Genomic DNA, 27827 nt, shown 5'->3' with positions numbered 1-27827 from the left:
CTCCCGCCTTACGCATCATGATTTTCCCCCACGATCGCCCTCTCCAAATGGCAATGTAGTATTGATGTATAATATAATTAAAATTGTGAAAAGAAAAAGTTTATCAATAGTTCTTACGTCTAGTCTATGGCTTCACTGCGTCCCGCAGCTCGTAGGAAACGCCGTTTTTCTTCTCCTCTCCGCTGCTTGCTGCGAGTTGTGGGGGGTTTTTCGTCTACTGGAAGTGTGTGTCCAGATGTGCCGAAAACCCCGTGCTGCTCGGCAAAGCAGTTTTATCATGACTTAAGTTATGCGAAAGCACGATACACAGGCCGACGGCCGTGTGTCCGGTGCTGCGATGGGTTTTTCTTCTTTCATGTATTGTGAAACGCAAGTGAGAAAATAAATACTGATACATTTACGGTTTTACACACTTAATAGGAAACTTTTGCCTGGCAGACCCTAATAATTTTGGATTTTTAGCTTTTTTTTAGATAACGAGAACAGCCTTCGTCGGTAAATAGCACAGCGGTTGCGAAATTTACCTGATGTTTTCCTAATCGCACTTGTACGCCCATCCTGTTTTGCGCTTCGTGCACAAAAAGTTGATGCGGAGGCAGCCGTTTGGTGCTCAAAACAGTCCAATAGAGTTGTAAAATAACGAATTAACATGCACAGCCTGCCAATCAAATCGCGTACCATCGTTCCGCCGTTCTGTTTCAACCATATCGTTTCGGTTCTCTTAGTCTCCGCCGCATTCAGCAATGCAAATATTCTTAAAAGTTAGTGTTCTTAATTTTAAATTATTAAATTTCTTCGTTGAGTTTCTTAGCTACTAAAGTTTACGTCTCCTCACACGTCGGTCTAAATCAATCGCCACCCCGAGGCGTTTGCTTTTTTTGGGAACGGAATAAATTGCCTTTCGCAATGCTGGTCTTTTTCGTTTTCAGAACCGTGCTGCCGACAATGTTATTATACGTATTGTTTGAGTCATGCCTGTCGATTGGACCAGCACATCATCGTAGGATAAAGCACTTTCGCAGGATAACCAAGGGTGGTGAAAGATTCGAATGAAATGCTTACGTTTATAGCAGTAAAATGTTTTCCTCTTTGTTAAAGGTCTTCTTGCGAGGCACACTGGCTCATGTTATTACGATTGGAAGAAGTAGGGCTGAAAGCAGTGTATCCCCCTCCCGGAACCCTGCCGGAAAATACGATCGAATTAAGCGATGGCAACTGGGAAACTTTATGCAATAATCCCTTCAGCTCCTAATCGGCCGCAATCTTTTCTTTCTCTCTCACTGTTCCTCACTGCTGTTGGATCTTGATCTTGAACTGTTTGTTTTTCAAATCGCTTCTTACGCTTCTAATCGTCCGCCGCGTTTGTTTCGCGTTATGCGGATTGGCTTCTATCACTAAAAACGACTGCCACCGTTTGGCGCGTCGATATGCCTAACCTACGTAAATATTGTTGTTAAATAATTGAATCGATCAGTTAGTAAAGGTTGATGTGCATGTCCACCATGAACTGCTTGAGGAAGCGCTCCAGCTCGTAGTAGGAGCGCGAGCGCCAGTAGATGTTGTTCAAGATCTGCTCCCTGGCCAGCCGGATCGACTTCTCGACCGTGGTCAGACCGAGACGGTGGGCCTTGCGGGCGAACCGATCGAACCGTTCCTGGTGCTGCGGCTTGTTCATCATCACCGTCACCGCGTCGATCATCTTGCTGAGGGCGGAAAACCCGTCGCCGTAGCTGTCGAGGAAAAGGGGGAAAAACCATTGTGAGTACATTAACGATACAGTTTGTGAGTTTAGTTATGTAATAGTGTCTCTCTTTCAGAATATTCATCGAGGGACTGGCGTCACTTACTAGGCGTAAATTTGTTCAATGTTTTCGTACAGGAAGTTGAAGGCAATGTCGTTGCCGGCGTAGTTGGTGGCGACCGATTGGAATGCCCGCACACCGTCCTGCTTCAGGATGCCCGAGTTGGGATCGATGGTCATGTTGAGGTATCTGCATTAGATTCGAAGGAAAGAGTTAATTGCAATTAATTGCTTAACTCCAAGAAAGGATACCATACTTTGGTATTTGGCTAGCTGGCGCAGGAAGGATCATACGGTAAGCAAACTTAGCAGGTGCTTGGGACCCCGTACTTTCAGACTTGTGTTTTGATGAAGAAAAGGTTACGAAACGTCACCTTTTGGTGTTTTTTTAGTTAAAATTTAAAAGATTGATGCACTAACGTGAACTAGAGCACTAGATAGATCACTAGATCGTAAAAAGATCGCTGTAAAATTAATATTAAAGACGAGGAAAATTCTCAGATATCCTGCACACTTACAAACATAATAATAGCTTAACCACCTTTTTCTTTTCCAAGCAATTCACACAAAAGTACTTGTTTAGTTTTAAAACGTGTGAAAAGTTATTCAATTAGAAGGTAAAAAATAAATCATCTGTCTATTTTGTTCATCGAAAATGATTCTCTAGGAATGTTACTGATGGGGTTGCAGGAAATAAGGGTTTGATAATAAGGCGCTTGGCATTGAAAACTTTCGATGGAATTACATTGAGGAAAATTGAAGTTAAATCGCAATTTTATGCCGTATCAAAAATGTGTGGCATCATTTACATTGACATTTTATAAATGGTGAATGTAGTGTATGTCAACTTCAACTTATAGCTGCTTAGCTCGCGTTTCGTTGGATCCCAGTATACTTACTTTGTCAGTAGCCACGGCTTGACGCTGCAACCGAGCGCGTTCAGGATGAGCTCCTTCTCGGACGGGCTGTCCGTTTCCATGTAGCGCTTGAAGGCAAAGTTCCACTCCGGCACGCCACCATCGCGCACCGACGTGCAGTAGATGATTTCCTTCAGGTTCGGCGGGATGCGGTTGTCGCGGTAGTCGGACATCCAGCGGCGGAAGAGCGTTTGCGCCTGGACGGAGCACTTGTCGATCCCGAACAGACAGGCGAGCCCGACGATTCGCTCGCGGTGCATCATCGCCAGGTGGCTATCGGTCGGATGGTCCTCGAAGCCGATGGTGTCGAACGGTGGGCGCAGCACGGCACGCATCACCGCCAGGTACGACTCGTAGGCCGGCTCGCGCGAAATCATGTGGTTGATGAAGGTGAGCGAGCGCGACAACGCCGCCCAGGCCGCCATGTCGTCCGGCCGATTCACCACGATGACGATCAGCGTGATCGGGATGTCGTACTGGATGAACTCGGCACGGGCCAAATTGAACGCGTCATCGATGAGCTGGGCGCGGGTGAGCGGTGGCAGCTGGGCGAAGCTGTTGGTCAGCTTCTTCCACGTTGCGTAGTCGTAGTTGACACGGAAGTACCCGGCACGCTCGTCGTTCACGTACACGTACTCGTCCTCCGCGGCGTCGATGGTGAGCGTCATCGAGGCGTTGTCGAATGGCAACCAGTACATCGGGTGTGGCTTCCGCTCTGCCTGGCCCTCGGTCACGACGGTGAACGGGACGTACCAGCGCGTGTCGTCGCTGGCCGTGCGCGACGGGAGAATGTAGCGCTGCTGGGAGATGTGAAGCTGCGTGCCGTTGCGCTCGACCGTCAGCACCGGATAGCCCGGCTGGAGTGTCCACGTTTCCATGATGCGCTTGACGTCGATATCGCTCGGCAGCGTGCTGGCCTTGTGCCCGTGCGCGGTTAGCAGCTCCCACAGGTCGTCCTGCTCGGCGTTGGCGAACTGGAAGCGGCGCAGGTACTCGCTGATGCCGGCCTTGAAGGCGGCCGTTCCGAGGAAGCTGTCCATCATGCGCACGATTGCCGCTCCCTTGCTGTACGAGATCGGATCGAAGATGCGCCGGATGTCCGAGTTCACCGTGACCGGGAACGAGATCGGGTGCGAGTTGCGGTCCGAGTCCTTCTCGAACGCTTCCTGCAGCTCCTTCTGCACGAACATCTCGAACGGGCGCCAGCGTTTTTCGGCCTGGATGTAAAAGGCACATTTAAAAAAATGATCGCATTATCCCCATCCTCATGCATACTTACGACGTTGAGACACACGTAGCTGAGGTACGTTGCGAAGCCTTCCTTCAGCCAGAGGTCGTTCCACCAGCGTGGCGTGACCAGATTGCCGAACCATTGGTGCACCAGCTCATGCGCCACTACCGATGCGACCGCTTCCGTGTGCTTGGCCGACGAGCTGCGGTTATTGTCCTCCGGTACCAGCAACGCTGACTCTCTGTGCAGGGAGAAGACAGTTAGAACACACTGCTATTCCTGCTACTCACTACTACTACACTTGAGCGGAGCAAGAATAGTACCACCCTGTGTTTTGTACCAATATTTTTATAATTTCCATAAAATATGAGCTTTTTGGGTTTTTAGTGTCACAACTTTTTTGTGGAACAGGATCGTATTAATGTGTACTATTCACATTAAGGATGGACAATTTATAAAAAAGGGGTGGAGAGAAATAAAAATAGCACCACTTTGGCGTCTGTTCAGCAGTTGAAGATAATCCAACAAAAATATCAATTCAAATACAATTTAATGGCGGTAGTTAGTAGGATTGGGATGCAGAGAGCATGCTGGCCACTTTGAAATCTCAATTTTTTTCAGGAAACGAAGCTAAAATCAGCATAAGCTTGTAAATTCCAGTATCATCCTCCAGGAACACGAGGTCTAAACCCAGAAATTAAGCTTGTTAGTACAATTTTCGAGTTCATTGTCAGTGAGATCCACGCCAAGGTAAACTTTCCTCGCATTTAAGAGACCTCCCCATATTATTGGTAGTACCACCATAGTTCCGGCTCATTTTAACACCAAGTTTTTTTTTCGAAGATCGTGCCAAAAGTATTACGAAACATTTAGAGAACGAACAACAAACTTCATTCGTCGGAAAAGCACTTTTTCGTATGCGTATGCGTAAATCCGTCAGTTTGGTGCATGATTATGTATTTCAGTCGATTTATTGCTACTCATATGCAAACTGGCATCATTGCAGATCATTCATTTTTCGATTTGTTTGAATTTTTATGGAATTGTATGGAAAAAGCTGTTTTTTTCGAAATTTTCCATGTTCTGGTTTTTCATTTGAAATTTTCTAACTTTCCTTTTTTTTGGACCAAAAAAACAAATTATTCCAGAACTTCGTTAAGGTTGGCCAAGCAGTTTCTTAGTTTGCGTTGTAAATAATTATATTTAAAATTTCCGGCTTTTCCGGGGAATTTTCAAATATTTGTTCCCTAAACCTTCCTTGGGTAAAAAGGGACAACTCATACGAAACCATCGTATGAAGATTGGTCCAGCCGGTAGTTAGTTTAAGCTACAAACAAGTTTAACCAACAAACATTCACTTTTATAGATATGGAAGAAGAGATTTTATAAATGATTAAATAAATAGTATAGTATACGATCGTAATCCACCAAAAAGTTGGAAAATTGTTTGCTATAACCTTCCATACTTGATGGAAACTATTTATTGTAGTTATTGTATTGCTTTGCGGAGTGTATTCCATTCGATTGCTTTACGTACCTGAACGTAATGAGTCCCCAGTTTTCCATCGCCCGGAAGCCAAAGTCGGGCACGGCGACCATGTCAATTTTGCGCAGGTGGTACTTCAGCCCGAAGTACTCCTCCAGGAACGGCAGGATGCGCATCGTGAGGCGGTGCACGTAGTTCGTATGGTGGCGCACGTCCGGTCGGGTCCAGATGCTGACGGACGGCTTGAAGTCGAGCGCGGGCGGCTGGGCCAGCTCCAGGTCGGACGTGATGAACGCGACCAGGTAGGTGGACATGCGCGGCGTCACCTCGAACACGTCGCGCACGAACCCGGGCCGCTCGCCGTACTGCCCGACCCGGTCCATGTTCGACAGCGTCATGTGCTTGTCGGCCGGCCGCACCACCGAGATCGCGAACGTGGCCTTCCGGTCGGGACTGTCGAAGCATGGGAAGGCGCGGCGGGCGTCGATCGGCGAGAACTGCGTGCTGACGAACCAGTTGCGACCGTCCGGTGCGTCCTTATCCGGATAGTAGCCCCGGTAGTAGCCCTGCAGCGTGTCGGACAGTTTGCTCACGAAGCTCAGGACGAGCGTTACGTTGTGCAGACCTGACTTCAGGTCGCCACTCAGCTCAAACACGAACGACGCATTCTGCGGACCGTAGTAAGTCTCGTACTGCAGCTCCTCACCGCTGTTTGTGTCCAACACTGCGAAAGAAATGGAATTGTAATGTAAATTTGCAAGCGGTTTTGCACAATCCGAAGGATAACCTCAGCTATCCTCAGAGCCTTACCCGAGGTTGATAGGATGAATATATCTTCGATGTCCAACACCACCGGTGGAAGGTCGCCAGCAGAGCCTCCATAGCTCTTCGAGCGTCTGTTCCGCTCGATCTCGATCGTTACCGTACCGTTGTTGATCGCGCTCGTGATGTTCGGTTCGATTATCAAGCTGTCAAATGTGTCAAAGTGTATCCATTATGCGTCATAATCAATTAGTTCGATTGCGCGGTAGATTAGTTTCCAAAATTGTGCACTAATGCGAGCAAAATTAGTGAACCTAGGGCAACGCTTTTACATAAGACCGGTCGAAGTTGGATCTCGTTAGTTGGTGTGCTTTTTCTGTGAGTGCGCGTGTGTTGTTTTCGTTTAATCTTCTTAAGATGATTACTTGCTAATGGTAAAGTTGCGGAGCAAATAGCCGAGAGGTAAGGAAGCATAAATATTTGCCAGCAAAGTCGAACAATCTACGCAAACCCAAGGGCTGTTGATGTCATCCGATCCCCCCCTCCCTCCACTACTCCCGAACACAGGAAGTTTTCGGGAAAAAGGGCTGGCGAAGCTGACCAAACAAGCTCACCATAAATCCACCCACCCGGTCCCACCCCGGGCGAAATTGTGCCGTGTTTTTTGTTTTTCAGGGTCGCACATTCCTTGCTACGGCATAACGGCCCGATACATTGCGTTGTTGTACCGGGTCGGAACTTATCTAACTATGTTTACCGACTAGTTTGCGGTTGATTTATTTGTGCTCTGTGTTTTGGTCTTCCCGTTCACCGGCGTATATCAACACACCGTACCTATCTGTTTCCGTACCGGTCCGGTTGTGATGTGATAAGGTGGTGTGTTGGTGTTATCACCCTCGGCGGTGCCCTTCACATCTAGATTACCGGCAAGACAATGTGTTGCTGGACCGGCAACGGTACTTCAACCATCGGGCTCTCGATAGTTCTACGGAATCCGGCATAAATGACATCATGGAAGGAAGAATCTACTCCACCGTTTCAGCCTTCGTCACTTCATATAATTGTTGGAAGGAAGTCCTTTTTCCGCATTCGATGCACTTTCATTCATCGAAAGAAAAGCGTGTTTCCATCCAACCAATTGTAGGGCGGGTGGGGTAAAACTACTTGCACACGCAAACAACCCGCTCCACCCGCCCGGGATAGATTGGCCCACTTTACCAGCCCAAGGGGGCTGATAAGACACGCAGCGTGTTCATCGAACAGCACACGATAACGATAAAGTCCTGCCGGGCAACATCGGTCCGGTTACGCAAGGTTCTGGCCACGAACGGGGCATGGTACCCTTGCGCCAACCCTGTTCTTGAGGTTTGTTGCTTTATTAGCTACTCGCGTGCAACTGGATGCTACCGTTTGTGGCCCGTTTTTCACAAGCAGAAGCAATACGAGCAATCAGACAGTGGTAGCACTCAAATAGGGTAATTGGTGACAAAAAAACGTTGTAACAAAATCATCCCAATTGTACAATTACAGTAAAGAAAACTAAGTTTTTCTGTTATCTTTGTATCGGAGCTAACTTGTAAATCAAGTTGACTAATTTAAGCAGAGGGTTTCCATTCCAGAAAAAGGACTGGAAACTTGTTTTGAGGACTTGTTAGGCTACGTGCAGTGCAAGCTACGTGGAATTTAGTAGAAAAGGAATGTTTTACTGTTTTCGATAATTCGATTACGCACAAAAAAATGTATAAAACTGGATGAAACCAATTTTTCTAGTTGCTCCTTTGCTGTACTAACGTGTAAAGTTAAAAACGTTTCTAGAAAACCACATGATGCGTGCTTGTTTCGAGCTATATTTTGCAGAAGTGTATTGGAATGTAAATGTAAGCTATAGCTACTAAATAATTTTCATGGTTTCTATGCTCTATACATTATTTGTTTATAACAATACGGCAACGTCCGTCATTACTCCATAAATAATAATAATACATTATTTGTTTTTGCATTCGATTACTCAAAAAGCAAAATGTGTGAAAATTGTTTAACATGTTCCGTACCAAAAATAATACTATCAACGGACGAGTTTTGCCAGTTTTGCGGAGGTAGAAAAAAGCAACCAATAATGCAGCTGTAACAGTTAACATTTCCCATTAATCAGCCATTTCGAAACTAACCATATCTTACACAGAAAAAAAAGTTATGGAGTATTCGAAAATCTATGTTTAACACGAATAACAGCGTCACCAATATATGGGTGACGTAACAGAACGTGTTAAAACCAATGTTTTGATGTTGTTTCTTTGCGCTATCAACTTGTAGAGGAAATTTTACATTTCCTTTCAATTGCAGGAAACCCCATGTGCTATATTTTAGAGCGTTTTGAAGAAAAAGTAAAATGTAAGCTTTAGTTACTTGTTTAGTTTCTCGTGTTCTATGTTCTATACATTATTTTGAATGTTATTTGATTGAACAAGCCTTTCGAAAGCCGATGTTTTGTATTTGTTTCTTTTCGGTACCGAATTCTATGAAATTGATTAACTTAAAACAGAGGTTTTTCTTTCGAGCTTATCACATGAACCGTGCTTGTATTGAGGCAAACTTTGTAGAACTGTATTTGAAAAAGGAAAATGGCAGCAACCGGAGAGTTGCTAATTTCTTTTTTCTTGGTTGCAGTACAGTTAATTCAAATGTTATCTTTCTGCAAAAGTCCGTTAGTTAACGGACAGCCATCGGACGGGGAAAGGTTTGATCGAATGTTGTTGTGTGAGCGATGGCAGCTGGCGGGCTGCACTAATCATGTTCTACGCCAGCAAATCCTTCGCCTCGCGTGATGGCGCCGTTCTTCGGGGTAGTAAAAAAGGCCAGCTGCGGCCGGCACACGCACTGCACGCCATTTTCCTGCGTCTTGAGCGACAGGTCCTTCCTGCCGTCGGTCGCTGGAGTCGGGGCCCACATGTGTGCCCACTATAAATAACTGCAATAAAATCGGATTGGCGCCTCGCCTAGCTATAGCCTTCCGTGTGAACGCGCGCAACTGCCTAACCGGCAGTCCTAAGCTAAGTATTATTGCGCATAGCTGGAAGCGGGTCGGGAGTTGCGAAGTCGTCACCGGTTTGTGGCCTTTTGGAGTCGAGTTTTGGTGTTTGGCCATGTTCGTTTTCCACTTTTTTCCCGTTCCCGGCGCGGGTTTATTTTCGGTCACCTCCCGCCCGAGCTGCTTGTTCCGATTGTTTTACGATCCTGTCGTCCCGGTTTCTCCTCATTTGAGCCGGTTTTGACTTGTGTTGTTTTCCCTTACCCATCACCTCCCGGGATGGTATTCGACGTGCCGGGAAGGATTCCCTTGCTTGCGGAACCGTTTCCAGCAAACGCGGCAACGCAAAAGCAGCGCAAATTCGCCAGAGGAAGTGGCTCCGCGCTGTTTGTGCTTTGTTTTGTTGGCTAAAGAAACATTTAGCTTTTTGGAACATTAAATCACCGCCATCCGGTTAAATAAATTCTATCCTAGCATGCGTCATCATTGTGTTTCCAACGCAGCATTCGATTGATTCCGCTTCGGCTCTCCTGGCGTGTGGGGTGGTATGCTGGGGCCCGCTTTGTTTATGCTTGCCCTCCTCCCTTCGCATCCCCCTCACATCTCCCTCCCTGCGCTGAAACCTCGTAATCCATCGATTGCCATTGACAAGAAATGGAAAAAATAAAACACAAAATACCGGCCCAGAGTAGCCACGTTGCGCGCTTGTTTTCCTTGGTGACTCCTTACCATCCTCCCCCCCCCCCCCTCCTCCCCCTATCCCTCCCCTTCCCCCGACCGCCTTTCTTTCTATCTCATTCCCCTCGGATTACTCAATTTACATACATCAACGATCGATGTTTTACCGATTTTAACACCCACGTGCGGAACAACATGTTGCTGGGTGTATTTTTGTTTTTCCAACCTTTTTTTTCCTACTGCTTTTATTATTACTGTTTTATTTTCCGTTCACTTCCTCCGCCATCGCTTTTCTTTACCTTGTTTTTTTTTTATTTCTTCAAGGTTTCCCACAAAAGTTTTCCCCCCCCCCCGGGTTTTCCCATACGGGGGTTTCGATCGTCAATACGTCACACGTACGGTTGGGAAAATTAAAAGTGACCGCCAGCGAACTTCCAACACATTGCGCGAATTCATTGCGCCGCGTTTGATAACAAACCAACCTTAGCTTGTTCCGTTTTTTTAAACCCCACGTTCCCCAACCACCCCCGCACCTCCTGCGATTCGGCTCGTAAACAAGCTGTCAGTCACTATCGCATTCGATTGGAGCTGTTCGAGGGATTATGATAAGCTCCATCAGCTTTTCGCGGCTTCCGCACGCCGCTTCCAATCGCAATGTGGATAAAATCACGATGCGAAAGTGAAGCTCAAGTTAATCTACGTTAAACACTAGATAATCTTTGATTTGGTTGTGTCAGCAACAGGTAATAACAGAGGGTGGTTTAATCAAACTCAGATTCATGACACTGAATGAATCTTGACTTTGATTTTGAAATGAATTTATCACTGAATGAGAGACTCGTGAATCATCGAAAGCCCGAAGATGCACAGAAAAGTTAAGCGAAGACCTCCTTTTTTGTCACTTGTGTCATGCCCAATAAAGAATCATGATGATTCATTGAAGATTCATTAAGATTAACACGTTGACTGCCACGTCACTCGTTTCGTGGGTGACAGCGGAAATCAACATCAGCGTTTAACATTAATCCAGTAGTGCCCTTATATAGTATAAGGCTATAGGAACCTGCAAAATATATCCTCTGGAAAGTCGTAGGTTTGATAAATTTTATAACCAAATCAATCATCAAAGATTCATCAATGATTTGAGATTTAAGTCCTATAAGAATTATGAATCAATCTGAATGAATCTTAGTTGAGAGATTCATAAGGCACTACTCTAGATCTAACAGGACGAACGCTTATACGGAAAAGATGTCCATGTAATTGATGAATACATATTTCATCGTATTGAAGCATTTACATAATTTGTGACCACCTTCTCCCCAGCACGCACACTTCTGTTGCTCATCAGGTGAGCTCTATCTGGAGCGTTCCTTCCCACCTCATATGCGTGCTGATTGAAAATGATTTTCGCTGTCGGTCACTGAGGTTGGCAAGGTGAAGGTCGGCGAATAGGCGATGGAGAAACGTATAAAGCAAATTTATCTCACACCGAATCGCGACCTCTCGCCCACCACCGGATGACCAGTGGACGGGACCGAGGCGCCCACGTCCGAGCCACCGGACCTCTGCCGTATATGACGGCAGCACGACATCAGCAGTCCCAACCTCGGCGCGCGGCTGACTCAGCCCGGAACCGTAGTCGTGCCGAGGCCCGCTTTATTTACCCAGAATTGGAGAACGCATTCCCCAACAAGGGGATCACCCTGCCCCACCTCGCCAACCCGTGTGCGCTGGAGCAGTAGGAGCGGGATTCGGGTTAAAATTAGAATCCCGGTGATTAGCCAGCGCCGGCAGCCGGCAGGCGCACGCGAACGGCTTCCTTCTCCCGCGTGTGTGGCGTTGCGTGAAGATAAAACAAACGCATGAGAAATCTTCGAACCGATCGCCGATCGATTCGGCCGCGGCGATCACCTTTCTTTTCTATTCCCGGCTACCTCGCTTTCTCTCTCTTTCTCTCTCTCTCTTTCGCTTCGATTGCACGTGTCCGAAGACTGTGGCTGGCCGAACGGTTTATGGCCTTGGGGGAGGTGGGTGGAGGTACGCCAGTACGCATAATCGATGTTTAATTTGTTCCCATGTAGGCGAGGGTCCGAGGGCGCCCGCTCTGGACGTTCCAACCAAACCCAGGGCACGTTGAACTCGTTAGCTCGAGCTTTGATAATAGACAGCTCTGTAAACGCACCGTTTCGCTGGAAAGCGGTATTGGGAAAGACACTCCACAAGGGTTTCCGATTGTTGTCGATATCGGAAGGAAATTTCTCTAGTTAGGAAATCAGTTTAGACCCGATTAAAATTAACCTGTCCGCATTGATCAGTAGCTCGTGGTCCTGTGGTAGCGCGAGGACACAGCACGCTGGAAGTCATGGGTTCGAGCCTCGAGAGAACCCCCGTTATAACGAAGGTGTGTGTGCTGCTGACCAACTCTCTCCTAGGAGAAAGATCACCACAAGTCCCGCTAGAGGGGGGGCATATTCTGAATAAGAATATTAAACTAATCTAGCGTGGAATGAGTTTTCACAACTTCTCCAAAGCGGAACAGGGCCGTGTCCTCAATGGGGAGAGATGGTACCGTTTTCCCACCACCCAACGCGGCAGGGGTACAATGCCAAATCACCCCGTTACCCCTCTTACCAGGTGCCAGGTACCCGTACACATTCGCCACCATACGAACACCTTTCGCCAGGGCAGCAGAGATATTTTTATCTGCCATTCGCCCCCCCCCCCATCTTGCTGTGCAGTGTCTTCCGCAAGTAGCTCGAAAATGCCTTCGAACGTTGCAAAGTGCATCGGTGTCTGGGGGTTTTTTTCTCTCGGGCCCTGCTACTATTGTCCAAGGCAGAAATATGCAGTCCGGAAAGTAGTTGTACCGCGGGCCATGTTAGCTCACATGTGCACCGTGAACGTCGATGTAGAACCCAAAGCCTCTGCAGTTATCGAACGTGCGCGCGGAACTCTGCCCCAATGGAATCAGTTGTGCAAACACCACCGACATCTGTGCTCCCGACAGGGAGTTGTGTTGAGGCTGACAACACAACAACACTCCAGCAATAGTTGCACGGTGGCCATACGGCTCGATACAATGCTCCTGTGCGTACCTTTGATCCGGATATTTGAAACGAAACGAAACCTTACTTCAATCAAATGTAAACATTAAAGAAAACCTGCAATATCTTTGTGTATCCTCTGCAAGAAACGATGCACAGAACTTGCTTTGAAGTAATTCTGCATCAGCAATTGTCTTTAGCATCGGTCCAACTCTTGATGTTGCATTAAATAAACACTTGTGCGTGCACAAAACCATCTGGAAACCTTTTCGTGCTTATTCTAGATGTTATCTTTCAAAAACTGCAACATCTGTGCTTCCGACGGAGATATGTTGAGAATGATCTTGCCGCCCGGTACAATGCACTTGTGCGTATCTTTGATGCAGATATTTGTCTAAACGAAACCTTACTTAAATCAATAGTAAATTTCAAAGAAAACCCACTAGATCTTGGTATATCCTGTCACAAACATCGCTTTGAAGTAATTCTGCACCTTGAATTGTCTTCAGAATCGATCGAAGGTTTGATGTTGCACAATAAAAACACTTGTGCGTGATTTCAGTAAAGTCTTTTCGTGCATATTCTCGATGTTATCGTGCAACCACCGCAACATCTGTGGTTGCGACGGAGATGTTGACGCTGACAAAAACAACCAAAACAGCACTCCAGGAAATAGTTCGTACATGATGGTTCTGCGGAGCGATACAATGCTACCTTTGATACCAAACGTTTGACGTAAACAAGTAGCTTTGGAGTAATTCTGCACCTTTCAGTCCTAAAAAACGCGCAAAGGGATGATGCTGGATAAGATAAACACACGGGTACTCTCATACATATCGTTGACATTATCTTGGAGTGACAACCAAGACGGAGTGTAGTATCATTGTTAAATTATTGAAAGTTATTGGTGATGTGGAACATGATCCTCTCGATGAAGGGTTTGTTTAGTTTACAAAATGCTATTCTCGCCCGTTTCAGGAGGTTTCCGATTTCTGCTTTCGTAGAACATGGGACATGTTTGGGTTTTAAGGCGCCATTCAGCGATAAAGGTACCCCGAAGCTATGCGATGTGCCAGATTTGCGGCGGCCCGGGAATGTAATCCTTGAAAAGGCACGTTTCGATCAAGCGAATTTCGTGCCCCGAGAAGTGCTGATAGGCCGGTGCAATGTCACACGATCGGATACATTTTTTATACCTCGTCGAAGATGAGCTACGCAGCATAGAAGCATAATGTAAACACTTCCATGCCTGAGCCGTCAGAGATCGGGTCGCGTGTAGCGCTGATCCGCTTTAAGATAAATCCGGCCTGTTTAAACAAACAAACAAATAAACCACTCTTTGTTCGCCGTGGCGTAACTCTTAAGCACTAGGAGAAGTTGTCAACCTTCCGCGTCAATTGCGCGTCCCAATAGCCTCGAAGCCATCGAACGACGGTGAAAGTGAAACCTAAGCTTCTTTACCGGCCCTCTCGTTGGACAAGCGCGAACGTGATAGCGATTCATTCCGCTTCAATTGCCTGGATGTTCCTTCGGCAGTATCAGCTACGCCACACAATCGTCTCCTTTATGCGGCGCCATCGTAGCTCGGATGGATCGGTTTTAATAGCCCCTTCGGCAGCAGGTCCCCGTCCAGAAGATTCTTAAAGAGCCTGTTTGCTGCATCAGCAAACTGCTAAAAAAGCACGTACGTGCGTCGATCATCAGCCCACGGTTACGACCCTAGGAAGACTTGATCGTTAAATTATGATTTACCATCGTTCCTCTGCTCCAACGCTCGCACCACTTGGTCGCGGGCTAGTGTCAACCATCGTGGGCGCTAGCTTCGACAGTTTTCCCTTTGCTTCGAGTTCGAGTTAAAAAATTTAACCCGCAGACAGCGGTCGCCAACCGACCGGATGCTGTACGTGCCAGTGGCGTCGTATATCACCGAAAAGGAAATAGCCAAGAGGAAAATCCACCATTCCACTGAACGGAAAATGAACGCGAGGATGCGCAATGAGACAAATGAAGTGCATTCACGAGGAAAATGCTTGGATTCGTCTGCATGTGTCGACACGTCGGTTGACACATGCTCGTAAGCGAAGAGAATAGAACAATCATTGTCCGGAAAATGGAACCAGGAATGGATGGGCGCAACGGCAATGGAAATGGTTCGTACATGCAGAAACATGTGGTAACAATAAACCGAGGATTGGAGTGACGATCTGCTAGAGCTGCTTGTCCGTTTCCCGAGCCAGAAATATCTCCCCGAACGGAAGCAGAAGTGCAGTAACCTCGCCGAATCAGGTCAGATTAAGCTAGAAGCTAACATTAGCCTACCTGTAAGAGCGCGGCAGCCAGAAGTCGGCACGCGAGAGCTGGACTGCCGGATCCTTGGCGTCGTTGTTCGCTTCAGCGGGGAAGGGATCGGGTTGAGCTTCCGCGGCATCGTCGATGTAGTCCTCGTTGCGTGCACCGTCAGCACTGCCATCCTCCAGGGTACGGAGAGCGGTGTTCAGCTTCGGGTTCGCTGGAGCCCGTGTAAACCCGAAGGTTGACGCATGCTGAACGGCTCCGTTGACGGGCGTCGATGTTTTCGTGCACAGGCTGGAAGAAATAGTTCGTAGATAGTCGATCACTGTACGCGTCTATACCTATGTTCGTTGGATCTCGAAACACACCTGTCCGGATGCAGCACCAGAACCAGCAGCCCGATCGAGGTAGCGAGCAGCAGAAATATGAGTCCAACCAGCGCTGCGATGGTGCAGTTGGAGCAGTAGCGGCCCCTTGGTGGATTGTTGATGATATACTTCTGCCCATTGCTGGACTTCAGTTGACCACCTGTGGAAAACAAGGACGCACGCAATTGAAGGTCACCTGCCGAGGGAATCATGCGATCGAGAAGAATGAAGAAAATGAACTCATGAAGGATGAAATGGCTGACGGTTTGTTGTGAAACGCCCGATAAGTAGACATGGACAAGTAGGTCCAGTAGGTCTCAAGATACTGGGATACAAGTTATAGGCGATTGATAAAGATGTTAGGCGGAAGTCTCCTTACGAAGACAGTGTGTTATTTGTCAATGGGTACGAGTTATGGGTATCGGCATCGTGGGTTTTTGGGGAAGGAACTGAAGTGAAGGTGTACGCCGGCGGTGGTCCGTCCGCATTGCCAGGCTCGAGTGTATGAAATATTGAATAACGAAAGGGAACACGGGGCGGGGATCCAAAAATATGCCCACGCAATCTCTCCCGAGAGCGAAAGCGCGCCAAAAAAGATGGCCAAACCAGAACCCCGGCCCACATCTCGAGACACTTGGAGCGATGGTGGTCCCAGGGCGAGGGGTGGCGCGGAGACGAAATATTTCATAAATAAACATACCACAGACTGTATGGCGGTTTTTTCGGCGGCATCGGGCGGCAGCAAACACAAGAAAAACTAACAAAAGCGGTACACAAACACCCTACATTATCAAACGCGAGAGCAGCAACAACCGAACGTGCGTTAGATTCTGTCACAGGATGAAGCCGACCGGCAGATAATGTACGTCACCGTGCCTCGAGATACGCGTGACAAGCCCGATTGCCTGCGGGTTGACAGGCGGACGAAATGCCACGCAACGGGCAGGGAGAAGGTAGTGGTCGAGTTCGATCGGCTAGCTTCGACAGATAGCACACGCACTTCACCTTTGGCGATCTGGATACGACCGGGAGGGTGAGTACTACCGGTAGAAGCCATAGGAATTCGGAACGCACGTCGCACCAAACGCTGACGAACCCGCTGTTTACTCAACTGTTTCGGGGCTACTTCATGACTTTCGTTTGCAAAAAAAACCGGGGCGATGTGCCGCCCGCTCAGAATGTGTCCTCTCCACCGAATAACCGAGTCGCTAAACGACCGTCCCCGCGTGCAAAAGTTCACCGAGTGAAGGGAGTCAGAAATGAATGAATCACGCATCACTCGAACCGGTTTGCCCTGGACGCCCGGTTTACGAATGTAGGATAAGGGCAACGCAGTTTCGAGCCCCCGAAATGGAGGACTCTCTGCGGATTAAACGCTGATGCGGAGAGTTCCCAAAAGCGTATAGCGTTTGATGTTGCTTCTCACAACAAACGGCACCTGCTTGACCTCTGACAATGGGCTGAGTTTCGGGCTGGCTGTGCCGGACCATAACGACGCCAGATGTTCTCTGCAGTGGTAGACGCGGGTGCAATTGGCGCCACCGACACTTGATCACCATCACATCTATCAGGCCGGATTGCGTGGGTTGCAAAATAGGTGTAGCACACGTCGCGGTTGCCTGCTAATCGCTTACATCACCGCACACTACATCGCGCTGCCTGACGGTGATTTCGATGGTAGAGACCTGGTTGCCAATTGCAACAGGCAGGACATGAACTTACCCTGCACCGGGTGTAAGACCGGCTAGCATGCCAATGCCTGAGGAGAAAGATACATCCGCAGCGCTGCTTGAGCATTCTGCACTCGCAAACCGCTAGTTGCAGTTACATATTACTACAGGCACTTGCTGGAGTCAGGTCGAACAACTTAGAATTGAGAATCGTCACCGTATGCTAATTGGACGGACATACACGTACCGAGCCATCGTGTCGTTCGAGCGAAGTAATCCGTGTCATGGGATTACGCTATGACTTCACGCCGGCCCAAACCTTGACGCCCCATCTCGCTTACGTGCCCAACAGCGACCCGTCGGGATCGAGACGGACTAATCGGCATTTGTGTATGCAGGCGTTCGCGCCAATTACCCCCTCGGTGGTACATCGATTTGCTCTTAGCCGAATGTTCCGACGGTGGCGCCGCTGGTGACCTGGGAATGGTAGGCGTGCGCAGTAGCTCGCAATCGAATCTTAAATGCAATCGATCTTATGGATTTTTAAATTTTTCGAATTTCTTCCCCTCGGCAATTCGGGTCGCCGCAAAGCGCTTACGTACGCTTTGGCGGGAAGCCCTGGCCACTCTGGACATTTGACAGTCATGTGAAATCGGAATGTTAAGAAAAGAAGTGCTACTACTCCTCCAGCAGTATTGCTGTTGCGTTAAGCTCTGGTTAGGCAACACCCTTTGACAGCCAAGGTCTAACAGCCGTCAAGCGAACCTGTAATTTTTTGTTGCGTTCCAAGGGTTTTGGATTCGATTGTGTCCACCATTGGATTACCTGTTGCCGGTTGCGCACCCCACACAGGCCCGAATGCCTGCATCGAAATCATGGCGAGAAGTGGACAGTTCGTCTTCCTTCACCACTCGACACCGAACTTCTTGAAATAATATTTTATTTGTGGTACACCCTTGTCGGTATTTGGGTAATACTTTGCAGTTTACATGCAAATTGGTTATATCGTACCGAGTCATCGTCGATCTTCAGGGATTCATCAGCTACCCAAGCGAAGGCATCGACCTGAGTCAGCAAAAATGCCTGGATGAACTCATTTTTCTTCGTTGAAGTATCCTCCCAAAAACGTCTCAATTAACACTTTGCCACGTTGAAGTTTGGCACGGCCTTTCGACGCGAATCAGATCGTAGTCGCCATCCGGAAACTTATCAAAAAAGAGCTGAACCTGACCGGCGGCACGCATTCGGGAAGAGCTCACCCCTTCAGAGAGTGGTGGGCGATGGAGGAAGTTGCGGTTCGGTTGTGGTTGGGTTGACCGTAGCCATAACTAGAGCCCGGCTGACCATAAAGCGGAACGTAAACACGCCAAAGCTCACCGAAGCGACGGTCCAGTCCGGGAGTCGTGGACTAGATTTTCGGCAGGCCGACCGACGAAGAGTGAGAGTCGCGTCACCCACACGATTTACTTTCCGTCCGGTTACAAATCGCCGATGCGGTATATATGTTATCCGAGATCTTGATAGACGGCTTCTAGAGAGGTGCCAGTGTTCGATCGTCAGGTTTCCCGCCTCTGCCTGTCTGACGCCTACGTCGCCGACATCGCTCGCGCCACACAGACACCGACGACTGGGAGTGTACGGCGCTCGGCAGGCATAAGTCTCCCAAAGTCCGCGTAGTTTATCGGTCAACTTTAGCATTCCATCAGTTCATTATGATTATGATACGTCGTTTATCAATGTGCGTGTGCCAGTGGGTGTCGTCTGCGTCACCCAAGCACCCTTGGGCTGCGGTGGTAGCAAAAGGGCACAGTGGGGCACCAGCGCGAGGCTACGTGGCGAAAAGTTATACCTTTTTGTTTACAGCTATCAGTTTACATCATTAATCTGCAAGCATTATTCTACAAGCATTTTGTTTATTTTTCCGACATTCTTGATACTTAGAAGCAGTGTAAAACACATCGACTCGATGGAGATTGCCTTTTACGAGGCATTTCTAATATGGTCCGGCAAAGGGCACAACAACGCTCCAGCTTACTCTCGACGCACGCGAGTCACCCAGCTGACCCGATGCAACATGCTGTTCCATACCCTCCGCCGATGCAAACTGCACCTCTTGGCATCGCCCACCGCCCGTTGCGCAAGACGTGGTGCATATGCGTGCCGGTTGTAGGCGGCGCGCGCTCGATTTAACACTTTGTACGTACAAGCGTACGTATAGCACTTCCCGGCGGGACTCCCCGATACGTACATTACTTCGCAATCGCGTCCGCTACCCAATTCGCACATGCGCCTGAACGGGTGATGTCACTCTTCGCCATCCCCGATCGCCGCGGCGCCGCCAACAGGGACGCTAGACTATGACGATGGACTACGATGGCAACGAGTGTAAATGCGAATTTTATTACCAGCTTTTCATCAATTGAGATCTTTGCACGGGTGCGCACGGTCCGAGGGCGGGGGGAGTGTGTGGGGACAGCAAACATAAGGTCTCCTCAATCCGAGTGCATCCGAGTGCAGCGATGCAGTGCGTGTTGCGCAAGGTTCGAACGCGGCCTCACTTAACGCCCGGAACAATTGGGGTCGCGCGAAAACCAGCACGAGGAAAGCATAGCTATGAAAACTATCGAACATTGAAGAAAAAAAAAACGAAACACCATAAAAAAAACCATCGACACCAATGACATAATTTCCTGCCGGGACCGACACGGAGCGGAGGGGCTGAAGGTCTCTTCAGTCTCTCTTTGGGGCTTCTGGAGACATAGCGAAGGATCGGAAGTAGACTTTATTTTCGCGCGTGAACGAAGCGGAACGATTTACCTCCGCTCCGGAAGAGTGTTCCTCCGGGTTCGAACAGGAGTAGGTCCCCGTACAACGGGTTGCGAAAGGTTCACTAGCCTTGCACTAGCCAGCACCAGAGACTCGCCCAGGGCGAGAAACAAGAAACGTGACCGGCCGAACGAATGGCATGTTTACAAACCAACTCCCCCGAGCTTCCCATCGGCATTCAACCGGGCTATAGAATAGAACACCGGGCGTTCTTCTGCTCTAAGCACCGCTGCACTGTGGTTCAGTGTCTTTACCTGCGCGGACATTTTCATGCAAACGATCAAAGGCTGCTTGCGATCGTGGAAGAAAATGACAGCAAATGGCTTCTATTACCCAATGTCAACTTAAATCTAAAACAACAATACCAAATAACATTTAAAGTTTTATCATGACTTTAACAATGTTGTTAATGCTATCCTTAAAGAGTAAAAATTGTTCAGTGCTGAGATAAAAGCTTCGCAAATCCGTTTTAAATGTAAGACGTTGTTAAAACCATTCCTTAAACCTATTTCTAGACTGAAAACAATCTTAGAAACAAAAGTTATTCAAATCCCTTTAAAACTTCTTAATGGTCGGCTTTATAGCGCTCTTTAACACGTTGACTACCTTGGCTATCATTTTTGATAGCCAGCTGTCATTAGTTCTAAAGCGTTTTTGACCCATAAATAAATGAAAATGTGACTTGAAAATTATAGTAATATCTAATATCAATTCTTTCGGAAGTTTTTGTTTAGCCTTCGAAAACTTTAATGAGCGTTATACACGCATGTTATTAAAAAATGTTGTAAAAGTGTGCTAAAAACGCTTGGCAGTCAACGGATTAAAAGGTTAAAAAGATGCTCAAATTATTAAAACTGTTGTGCATTATGCAAAACCTCAATAAAACCAATTTGCTTGGGATATCACGTACTTTCCATACGACAGTTGACGCTGCCTAAATGGCAAAAAAAAAAAAAAAACTAGAGTGTCGAAATTCGCCGGCTGATGATCTGTTGCTGATTGATCTGTTATTTCTAGAGACAAACAGGGTTCCATCTGCACCAGAGACGCAAACGGCTTCAAGGCTTTTGGTTTTTTTTGTGAAAAAATACACACTGCGTTAAGAAAACTGTCCGGAATGGCACTGGCATAGGGAAATATTACTTTCACCCATAACTCACTGCCCGAAACCGATCAATATCCATCCGAGTTGTCCATCTCGCTCGACCAGCGTGCGCGGGTGGGCGGTATGATCGCGGTTTGTTTACGCATTTACGGCTTACGCCAATGCATTGCAGCCGTTATCGACATCTGGCCCGGGGGCGAAGCGACGACTTCTAAATGGCGGCCGAAAAAGGTTACTTGTTTCCTTTTGGGTTTGTGTGTTTAGTTTTGCCGTATGTCTATGTCGCTGATTCCTAAGCGCCCGTTCAACGTTGACGTGGGATTCGCATCTTCCTGCTGGTCAGGTGTAACTGTGGCGGTTTGGATATGATTTTTGTTTGTTTTTTTTTTCACATCGAGCCGTTGCAGGTCATTCCTTGCGCTCCGCTACCCGCTTACCGAGGGAGGGAGGGCGGGTGATTTAATGTTGTGCTAAAATCCCATTCTTCCCCATTGCCTGATTTTTACCATAATTTATGTGCGCACTCTTCCCATCGTTTGCACGGCAATCTGCGCCCGATCCATTATGGTTTTTTAATCTTTCCTCCATCCTTTGTCCATGCTTCGGCGCACCGTGCGCTCCCACCGTTCGCCGCCCTGACCACTTGAGATCACAATCCAGGGCATTCGGGTGTGTGGAACTGCATACCACAGGTTTCCGCGTGATCGTGTGTGAGCGCGCGTGTGTGTGTGTATGCTGCACTACACGATGGAAACACATTTTCACCTAATTTTCCTCCCCGAAACCCGAGTCGGTGGCGATCGCAAGGCCACACGGTTTGCCAATCTTTTTTTTTCCTTCTGGCGCACCGTCGTTAGCACGCGGCTGCTCATCTCACCATGCCCCCCCCCCCCCCCCCGCTCCACCGTTGGCAGGTAAGCTGGTACACTGGGTTTTTCATTTTCCGAAACAATTTATCCGACAGCGTGCAACATTTTTCCGCCTCCTCCCCCGGGCGCGGCGACAGGTCCGCAGACCGTGCGCTGGGAAAACTATCGACCCCGCAGAGGGGGGGCGAGCGGGCGGACCGGAACGAAGTGCAACCGGGCGTAGGAATGCGGTGTCATCCACCTACTCGCGAGGTGTTGTATCCATACCTAGCTTAGGTCATCACCCATTCCACACGGGAGGAGACAAATTTCGTACAACCCAAGCGTGTGGTCAAGGGTTTGTGTCTATGCAACGTCATTCCCAAAATATCGATGCGCAAATAATGCTTCTTTCTCGCGGCGAACCATTGTGACCCAATCCATGCTGGCCCAAGCGCCCCCCCATCGAATTTTCCACCATCTCCCAACCTCGCCGTTGGCTGGAAAATGGAAACGGCGAAAGTACCGGTAACACAACAAATCGCATCAGCAACACAAGTGGTTGAACACCACTGGCCGTAATTACAGTTTGTCATGCTTGGCTAACGAGACGCGTCGTTCAGACTCGCTGCCAACAACCTGCGCCCCGGTTGATATTGGCCTCAAAAAGACGTCCAAAGGTAAAAAAACAAAATCGTCTTTGACGTCTCCAGGCGAAACCGGACGAACTGGTTGCATATTTAGAATGAATTAAGCTTCAAGTACGCATTAATACAAGATATAATTTTTCACGTATAAATGGGAAAGGAATGGTACTTCTTCTCCTTCTCAAATAGACCTCGACATCCTTTCCAGTGGAACAAGTCGACTCGAGATTCGAACCGGCGACCTTTAGCGTACTGCGTCCTCGCGCTACCGCTGCGCCATGAGCGCCCCTCTCAGAAGTGCACTCAATATCGGAACCAGTTGGAGTGATAAATTTGACGACGTATGGTTGGCACGCAAAAGGAACATTGATTACCAACTCCAGAGCCGCATGTTTCAGCACGCCATGTTTTTTTTTTTATTACTAAACACTTTGTCTACTTTTCTGTTATAATAAACACTTCATTTCATCGTGATAGACCTTTCTTTACCCCTTTTACAAACGGGTTCGGTCGCCTAATAGCACCCCAAGTGTGTGGTCATAAAATCTGTTCCGAGCTATTCTACTCGCGACTGGCGATGATATTGGCTACAAATTATGGTCTAAAGAACCAGAAACCAGAGACCCGGGCGCGGGATAATGAAATTAAAAATATCGATCAAAATCTTCGCATTACGAGCGCAGATGGCGGCCACCCAATGAGTGGAAACAATGGAGTCTTCATACAGGGTTGTGGGTGGGTGTGTGTGTGTGTGCTGATACAGAGACTGGCAACAACGGTTGCACAACAATGTACCGCCGCGGCTCGTTAGCTGGCACACGCCTACTGAGGGACGCGACGCCCAGAACTTCAGCGGTTCTCGCAATGAACGAAAATTAACTCGACCGAACAACGACCGTTTATTGAGGAGCCGCGGGTGGCCTGACCTTTCTAGACGCAACCTTGCACTTCGGCAGGCGGCATCGCTGTGACATCTCCAAGGCGGCTATCTAGTGAGGCTGTCTAGTGTTCCGTTCTAGGAATTCGGTGGCACTGGGAGGGCCGGCTTGATAACGGCCGCATACTCCTCCCAGGCGCGATGGTCCAAAGGTTGGCCGGGCGATCCTATTAGTCTTAGGCGCGCAATTTACTTTCATCCTGATAAGTCACCGCCGCGGGTCATCGGCGTCGACTGAACCGGGTGATCTGTGGCTGTGTGGGGCCAGGTTCCTGCGCAGTGAAGATAGGACCCTCCCCGGCCGGGGAAGTGGGAAGCTGATGCCACACACGGTGGACGATGCACCTTGACCGTTCCTGCTACGTGACGTTCTGCACCTTCGCGGAACTCCGAGGTAGGCACCGAAGTGCACCGCAGGGTCGCCGTTTATCATCTAGCGCACAAATAGAGGGCACAACCACATACACCCAGACTAACTCCAAAACACTTACTGGTGACGTTAGATAGTGACGGTTGCAATTCGCAGCACAGTCCGTAATCGAGCGTAATGACCGTACGCGAAATAAATCTAAATCAATCAGTGCATAACCTCTGCCCTTGATCTGCTACGACTATGCGTGTGTGTGTGGGTGAGTGCTTTACCGCCTAGGTTAAGCGAGCAAAGTAGCAAACACACCAATTAAGCGCACCCCGCTCGGTGTTCGGAACGTCTTCGCCGAAGGCGTATAAACTAGTGCAGCTATAAAAGAATGAAAAACAAGGAAGCAAAACAGGCACCGGGACCGCTCGCTAATCGAGGTCCGCCATTACGGGGGAAATGGTATCGATTCCTCCCCGCGCTCTCGAACATTGGTGGACCACGGGCGCCTTCTGACGCACACGGCCGGGAAAAGTGTCGCTCGAGTGTGCCTGTCCTCGCAATGACGATTGACCCGTGCAGATTGATTGAGTACTGTTTTCGCTTCCCATCTGCCAAGTACTCGGCACGAAGGAAATAATCGATCACCCCCCGAGAGTGAGATGCCCTGCCCCGGCAAACCTATGGAGTTGGGTCCATCACTCCCCAGGCCAAGTCCGGAAGCGCGAGGGATAGAGTTTCCCAATCATAATAGCGAGGCCTTTTTGTTCAGGTCAAGTGCGAAATGGCGTGCGGAGGGGGAAGATGCTGGAAATCACATGAAAACAGGAGATGAAAACAAAACCAACCAAACAGAATGGAAAAGAAACCATCCCGTGGAGTAACAAACGAACGCGAGAGGGGAAGGGAGGGAGAAGAGCGATCGCGATATCCAAAACAAACCCCGGGGAGTATCAAACGAGCCGCTGGAACTTCTGCAATCGGCATCTCCTTTTACCTTCATCGTCCATAACCGGTTCCAATTCATCATCTGCCAACGTGTGTTTGCGGAACGTGTTTATAATTATATTATTATTGTGTGTGTGTGTGTGTGTGTTTTTTTTGCATTCCAAAGATGTTTTATCCCAATTTTGGTGATGTTGTGCATTTTGCGACGGTGTTGTGAAGGTAGGAATTTCAAAAAAGGTGAGCACATGATTGATTGAAGTAAAATTAAAAACCGAACAAGAAAAAAAAGCATCGGGTGATCGGCGTTGCGTTAATTATTTTCCCACCATTTTCCATTTGCGGCGCAGCACGTGAGTAAACGAGTGTGCAAGAGGAAAGAGAATAGATGTACAATATAGGTATTAGTTTCGAGGGGCGTAAATGACGATAGAATGGTAACAATGGCAGCACATGATGGCAATGTTCTACGGCGAGCTCGCCTTCCAACCACGGTTAAGAGGGGTGGGTAGCGAGGAGTTCGGTGGGGGAGGGGGATAGGGAAAATCGTTAGCAGGCGCGAGGCAGCGGGGCGGATATTAATAGAACGGAACCTGGAAGCTGCAACTGCACTGCAACCGGCTCATCTGTTCGACTACAAATCCGGTGAATGAAGGAAGACTAGCTCGAAGGAGAAAGAAAACAAGAAAGAGCGAAAGAGAGAGGGAGAGAGAGAAAAAGAAAGTGCGAAGAAAAAGAGTCTGATTGTGTGTTCCGCGCTAGGAGACAAAGTTCCGAGCCCGAAAACCCGGGGTTGGAAAAATTGTCTCAATTAATCGGTCACCGGCTCCCCCCCCCCTTCCGGGGGTTCGCGAAGTCTGCGGAAGGGAAACCGTTCTACCAGCATCTGCCCGACGCGAGAAAATATTTCACCTCATCGCGGAAGGTCGATCCGGGCGGTGAAAGGCACTCACTCTTTTCTCCGCCGTCGCCGACTCATTATCTTTTCTTTTTTGGCCGTCCGATGCGCCGGCTAACCAACGCATCCGAACCCTTGACGTGCGGCAAGCGAATGAACAGTTCATCACTTGTCAACCGCTCTCCATTTCTCAAGCTCCAAACGAATTTGTCAACCATCGAAGCGAACCTGTCCCTTTTTTTTGCTACGTTGCGCCAATAAGGTACAACTGGAGTTGCGTAATTCAGATTCAGATTCATGAATCTGAATGATTCTTTGCCTTTTGAGAGGTTCATGAATCTTATAATGATAGATTCATGAATCCCAGGGATGTATCAACTGATGAAAAGTGAAAGTGAATGAAAGAACCATGGAGATTCGTGAAAGATCCATGAAAGATTCATGAAGATTCATTAAGGTTTTGAAAGATTCATTCAAATGTTTGATGATTCGAATCTTGAAAGATTCATGAATCCATCTGAATAAATCTAATGTGAGAGATCAATGTGAAAGAATCCCGTCAAAAGATTCATAAGGCACAACACTAGGTCCAATCTGCTTATGCTGCGGAAAAACCCCGCCTCGGCTCGCCGGTCGCGGTTCATTCAAGGGTTGACAACGTGTTCACCATATGCACGCAGCAGCTGACAAAACACGCGGGCTAATCTGACGCGTCTCCGGCTGCGCGATCTATTGTTGGCCGTGGCCGTGGTGCGGGTTAGGGGGTAGGGAGGAAGCGGAAGCGGCAAGCAGCGGGGGAAAATGGGAAACTATCTGTAGGTGTGAGGTGTGCGTATCGTCCCGTTACCTTCATTGACGTAGCCGCCCGGGTCCATTTCGGCGCGGTGTCTGCCGTACGATTGTTCCGCAAAAAAAGATGCCAGAAGAGACGATGCTCCGATGCCGATCCCGATGGTCCGTACCGACGGAGGTTGGTCAGGATACGCCGCTGCTGGTGGACGCTGTGGGGGAGAGGGGAAAAGGCGGTCAGTTAACGTGTTCATTGCAAATCGATTCAGCTGCAATCAATGTGTTCAATAATAAACAAGTTTATTTATCTGTCGCCGGTCCGGTCGCCGCGCGATTCGATAATGTCCGATGCAACCTTGCCCCAGCTTGCGGTGCGACTGTTTAGGCAGACGCCTCTACCGTAGGCGTCCCCGTCCGGCTACCCCCCCCCCCGGGCCGGGCGTTAATTTTAGTGATAGTTCACAAAATATTTACAGCAAATGTGCAACCGATGACCACATGGTGACCACATGCCAACGAACGGACGGACGGACGGACTAACGGCTATTCTCTCTAAGTCTGGGGATGGCCAGGAGCCAGGCCTTAGAATGTTTATGTTCAATCATGCATGACCGTCGCCCGACGGTAGTACATACTTTCCCACGCTTGTCTCGCGTTCCTTGCAGCGGAATGGTGTCCTTCAGGTCCGAAGGTACGTGATGCCTAATGGAAGGCCGACCAAGTTTACTGATGATCTCATTAGGTAAAATGTTAGAAAGTTACAAATGACACCGTGTGCTCCACAAATACCTTCATTGCAACGTACTAAAAATGTGATAACGAGAGCTGAGGAGATACATATCCTACATTGATCTCCATGAGGGATGCAAAACATGAGTTACTAGACGTATAGACACAATTCCTAATTTGTTTTGAGACGTTCAAATCAAGGGATGAATTGCTTGCATTAATCTGAATATGCACAGAAAGGATCGACAGTCTCTTAGATCATAGAATGTGGAAGGAAATGTCACAAAGTGCAAAACATAAGCTACCAGACGTGTAGACATAACTACGGATTTGTTGTGAGTCGTGGATATCTCAACGTACGATGAGACAAATTGCGCGCATTGATCTCAAAACGCATACAGATCAACAAGGACATAGACACAATGAGGCATGAGATGTCGCAAAGAGCAAAACATGAGTTGCCAG

At 48.3% G+C, this 27827-nt stretch overlaps 2 protein-coding genes across 2 annotated transcripts in view; one reads left to right on the top strand and one right to left on the bottom strand.

The window, feature by feature from the left end:
• Window positions 1-80: 80 nt before the first annotated feature.
• LOC131269079 (aminopeptidase N) lies at window positions 81-26719 on the bottom strand. Its single transcript, XM_058271395.1, has 10 exons — window positions 26692-26719; window positions 24999-25031; window positions 15611-15770; window positions 15270-15536; window positions 6246-6403; window positions 5487-6159; window positions 3998-4190; window positions 2701-3935; window positions 1848-1991; window positions 81-1730 (listed from the first exon to the last, which is right to left on the bottom strand). The coding sequence occupies exons 1-10, from the start codon at window positions 26717-26719 to the stop codon at window positions 1475-1477; spliced, it is 3147 nt and encodes a 1048-aa protein (XP_058127378.1). The 3' UTR covers window positions 81-1474.
• LOC131269461 (kinesin-associated protein 3) overlaps window positions 25129-27827 on the top strand; it is a 49810-nt gene continuing 47111 nt past the window's right edge. The window contains exon 1 of the mRNA XM_058271830.1: window positions 25129-25168. The gene's annotated coding sequence lies outside the window, so the exon portion shown is untranslated. The remainder of the gene's footprint in view (window positions 25169-27827) is intronic.

The sequence above is a fragment of the Anopheles coustani genome, chromosome X, assembly GCF_943734705.1.
Source record: "Anopheles coustani chromosome X, idAnoCousDA_361_x.2, whole genome shotgun sequence".
Lineage (NCBI taxonomy): Eukaryota > Metazoa > Arthropoda > Insecta > Diptera > Culicidae > Anopheles > Anopheles coustani.
The sequence above is the reverse complement of the archived record's forward strand: the minus strand, read 5'-3'. Positions and strand labels throughout refer to the sequence as shown.